Below are 5,127 nucleotides of genomic sequence, written 5' to 3' on the forward strand. Positions count from 1 at the left end.
GATATCAGATCATCCGAGTTTCATAGCGAGCTTAAACTTTACGCCCTACCCACACATGCTACAGGATTTTGTTCAGATGAGATCTGGTTCTGATTTAACAGACATAAAATATGAATTTAGTCATTCGGCTTTTGTATAAAAGTGCAACATAGTTTGTACAATAATTTTTGCTATTTTGACCAAATTGGAGGAACAACCAGCTGCACTAGTGAGGCTCAGTCTGCTCAGCTCTCCCTGCTTTGCTGGTTAGTTCCACATCCATGTGTACAAATTAGGCATTTAGCTACAGCTCCATCATTTCATGTTAACTGCTCCTGTCAGGACCTCAGGAGAGCTCAGGAAATGTAGCACAAAGGAGAACAACTTTTCAGAGAGCTAAAAATATTCAGGGACTTTTTACTGCGTGGACCAGTGCTCCTCAGACAGCAAAAACTGCACAGGGAGAGGGAGACGAGTGGGAGAGAAAGAGGGAATGGAGAAAGAAAGGGAAAAAAAGCCAATCCCCTTTGTGTTGATTGTGTAAATCAGCCACCAGTGCAGCCTATTTCCCCCCAAAGCACTGCAGCGTTGAATGAAGCCCTCAGACGGGACCTTTCTTGATCTTTGTGGCGATGCATTACCAGGCGCACTGGTGCATGTGTGCACTCATCGCTCACTCCAGCACTGGGTGTATGAGATCCCTCTGGGAGGGGAGTTACAGCCACACAGGATGCCCCATGTGACAGCATGATGCAGTAGGCATAGAGATGTTTCATTCACAATACATGGCTGATACTGTAGCAGCAAAGCGAACTAAGGAAATGGATCAAAACACCTACCTAGCTTGTATACAAGCTTTCTCAGACAGGAATGTGGAAAAAAATGTTAAATTCTACCAAAAATGAAAAATCTCACAGCTGACTCACAATCACAAGTAGTAAAGAGTACTAAATCTTCTCTCAAACATATCGCCTTATGAGAAACTGATGTCACAGTCCCCTATTATCTGCAGTTATCTCCCCTCATTATGATAAAACATAGTTCACAGTGCTACTCCTTTAACATCGTCTCCACTCACCATGATAATGAGCCATAATTGGAGTATTTCAAAAGGGCTTAAGAGGCAGGGAGTGAGATATTATACTCTGGATTATTACTTTCTGAAGGGAGGAAAAAGGCCCCAAAGGACAAGATAAAGTTACAAACTGTGTCTTAATAGATCCTTAACTTCATCATCTGAGGCCAATGGACAGAACTTAATACATCAAGATGAAAACAAGGCACAGTTGTGCACAACCATATTCCATAATCTTTTTATTCAGTGTAAAAAGCACCTTGTGAGTAATATACTCTTAAAAGATAAGCAGCAGATACTTTTCTTAGAAGTCGTGCTGGAAATTGAAAAAAATATACATATATCTTGAAAATCAGTTCACATGAGACTTTTACCAGAACATTTGTTTCTGTAGTTTGAAGAGGACAGGAGGATTTTAAGAGGACAGCTCCTGACATCTCATTTTTACTGGGGGACCACTTCCATCAGATTTTATCAGCTGAAGCAAATTAATTCCACCAATTGGCCAACCTGCAAAATGAAACTCAGCTGCCGTCTTGTAATTGTGCTCTGCATGTCAATGTCATCAGCATTTAGACAGTACCTTAGGCTGCTACATGAGGAGTCACACAGCAGGTTTAATCTTCTTTTGGGATTCAAGAGGACAAAGATCGGACAAACTTTTAGTTTCAAGGTCCTCTAATGACCTTAAATACCCACTGGTTGTTGCATATATGGTTTTCTATAGAGGCTACAGTTTCATCGACTTCAGTAGAGTCAAATACAAAGTGATGTCTAATGATTACATTAGACGAAAGGTCAGGGTGTTACTAAATCATCACGAATCATACTCTGGAGATTATGAATATTGATTCCTAATTTCACGGTAATGCGGTCACTACATGCTGCATTATCATGATCGACCAATGAACTGAGTGACATTGGCATCCTTAAACCTCACCACCCACAATGAGAATTTTCTCTCCAACACTGGGAATACCACAGCGTGGTACTGGTCCAGCACACAAAAAGTCAGCACTGTGTAAATAAATACAATGTAATATGTTACGTTGTTCAGAGTGACTATTGAGTACTTGTTTTGTTCATAATGTGTCATACAATAGAACAGAAAAGAACACACTCATGGCCACATGCTACTTTGTTAGCGTGGAAGTGAGTGGAGGCCCAAAATTAGCTAAAGTGAACCGTTGTGTTTCCCAAACCACAAGCCGGCAGCCTCAAAGAGGAAAGGATCAAAGCAGTAATGAGAAAGATTATGGAGATAAACATATTGGAAAACAATGTATCTAAAATGTGTTACATGAATCTGTTGCACCTGGTTTTGTTCAGTAAAATCTGTCAGGTAAAGGTGGAATCAGCAAAAATTGTTATCAGCAGGTCAAACTTGGAGGAAAATCAGAAACCTAATTCTGTTGAGAAAACTGCAATCGGTGCGTCTCTACAAAAATTATTTAATGATGTTTTAAACATCTTCAGATTTAAAGAAAATCCTTTTTGAGCCACAGATAAAGCCACAGATTTTCATATGGAAAAGTAATCCTAATCCCCACAGCTAAGAAGATGGATTATTTATTTCCTCTTTTAATCAGAAATGTTAAAATTCCCTGATCAATTTTAACATATTATTTTAAATATTTTGAACTCCTTGTCTTAACCTAAGACATTACACTGGGCTGGGAATATGAGGTTGTCATTTCATAGGGTGATGGACAGATTAATCAAGGAGTAACTGATAGATGATCACAACTCGTATTAGTCACAGCCATAGGATCAAAATCACAATCAATTATGTTGATCTAGTACTCAATAATCATTGTATCTACTAAAGAAGACATCAAGACAAACAGTTAATAAAAAAGGAATGATGTTAGTGATGTTTTTGAGTCATTTGTTTACCTTGTGGAAGCTCCTGAAGTAGGCTGCCTTCTCATCTGGGTACTTCTCTAACCGCCGGGGTCCTTTACTCGAGGCTTTCTTGAACACCAGCCAACACCTCCGGAAGATCTGACAACAGACAACAAATATTATGGTAACTGCAGATATAAAACTACACCATCATATGAAAGTAAGACCAGAATAAAATCAACTAGATAGAAAAATTAGCAAGATGAGCTATCATCCTGGAAAACATACTGTTAATGCCAAAAAAAAATCCCAAAACCAGCAAAACGTCCAAGCAAAGTGAATAAATATATTAGTGAAGCTGTGGATATTATATAAGGAAAAATAGATTGACCTCAGGGCTCATTCATCAAATTTAAAATTGGAAAGCGCTGACAAAAAATCAATAACACTGATCCTTACACTGATTGCTGAATACTTAACCACTATGAATTCTGGGAAATGTTATTTTATTTGAGAATGAAAGGATCAAAATGAGGTCAAACACCTCAACACAGTAGCACTTGTGGTATGAAGAACAACTTTAACCTGTGACCTTCGCTGGGGTCACTCCGAGTGAAAGGACCACACAGGTTGCTAGCAGTTTTTCCACTGCGTAAATTAAGATGTCACTTGGATCAGTGGCAACTCCAGTAAGTGCATGCCTTGGATTTGTAATGTTGATATTTTATGGGCACAGAGGACATTCAGACATTGGACCTGCTACATTTAAGGATCTGTTATTCTCAATCCTCAAGCAAATTACCGATGAGATGCAGCATTGGGAAACATCTAATTAGCTTCATGTTGATGGTAAGATTATCTGCATTCCTCTAAAGAACAATATTTTAAATGCCCCTGAGCACTTTTTATGTCATAGCAATAAACATTCATGACGATCTATTGAAAAATATATGAAAAATATAATCCTGTAAAAATATATCTTCTTATTACTTGTTAAATAAGGGTATTCAACTTTCTGCATCAGATAAAGATGCTGAAATGTAGAGTAACAATAGTAGTATCTATCTAAAGTCATGCCAGACTACAGCAGCAAAACTGCGAGGTGTGCTGAGTTAAGCTAAAAGGCTGTTTATGAAATGAGTAGGAGAAATTTGTGAGTTGTTCTTCGAAAGGTTACATAATCTCACTGTAAACACTCCAAACCTGCTGCGCTGGGATTACGAAGGTGTGGTTTGGATCAGATTTATGACCGCCAGCAGAAAACAACATCCATCCAGCTGTCGTCAGATTCAGATTAAAATGTTGCTAAATCCTGTTGGGCGCACAGTTTGGTGACATAACCTTTTCACAGCAGAGCAGAGAGCAGATGGGGATAAAAGCAGATAAAAACTGTTAAATAACCAAGATAATTACTCATGGGGGGGAAATAATGGGAAAAGGTAATAATTTAAGAAATGAGTGTCCTGATGCCTAAGCTGTCAAAGGTGCTGTGCGGATAAATATGTGAGGGAAATGAAAATCAAATCAAAATGTTTTGGTGGAATGGAAAATCCTTTTTGAAATCCAAGATTCTGAATATTTTCATCCAATTATGAATAGATTTTCTCTGTGGTGCTCTGCTGTGCTTATTTATTTATTATCAATAAGCCAAATATGGCCTAAAACTGCCAGCGCTAAAGCTTTACTTTAGATTTTGTGCCTACACAAACACATATTGTTGCAGAACTTGAAATAAACAATAATGTATTCAAAACACTTCAAACTCAACAAATAACTTGTGTTCCTTAGAGTTTGCAAACTGCTGTTTAAGCATTGCAATTTTATAACTTAGTTTAAACTTGGTGTAATGTGATTGCAATTGCAGATAACTTTGGGCCAATATTCTCATGCAGAGACATGTACTGTGGCCCTCTCTGGTGTAGGAGATGACTGTGCATTATAGTGATTACTGGGGGTGGAGAGGGCTGAAAAGCAACAGTCATTATCTATGGAAGCTGGGACCTGGGATCTGACTACTAACCTTATATTTTCTCAATCCAAGAGGCTCTAAAAGTGTTTAACTATGATTTAAAAGTCTCATTTTGAGTTGGTTCCAATAATGGAAAGACTAAAGTTGAAGTAGTTCATCAGCTGTCATCAATAAGATAGTGAAGAAAGAAAGTCTTGGGTAAATAACTGTGTTTGAGGGAAAACAAAATAACTTAAAATGTATATATCGTCCTGATATT

At 38.0% G+C, this 5,127-nt stretch overlaps 1 protein-coding gene across 2 annotated transcripts in view; it reads right to left on the reverse strand.

The window, feature by feature from the left end:
- Positions 1 to 5,127, reverse strand: part of dok6 (docking protein 6) — a 53,910-nt gene that overhangs the window by 21,764 nt on the left and 27,019 nt on the right. For both annotated transcript variants that reach the window (XM_005722552.2, XM_005722553.2), the window contains exon 3: positions 2,951 to 3,058. In XM_005722552.2, coding sequence (XP_005722609.1) covers positions 2,951 to 3,058 — 108 coding nt within the window. The remainder of the gene's footprint in view (positions 1 to 2,950; positions 3,059 to 5,127) is intronic.

This window comes from Pundamilia nyererei, unplaced genomic scaffold, assembly GCF_000239375.1.
Source record: "Pundamilia nyererei isolate P.nyererei 1_Seehausen unplaced genomic scaffold, PunNye1.0 scaffold00007, whole genome shotgun sequence".
In the NCBI taxonomy this organism is placed as follows: domain Eukaryota; kingdom Metazoa; phylum Chordata; class Actinopteri; order Cichliformes; family Cichlidae; genus Pundamilia; species Pundamilia nyererei.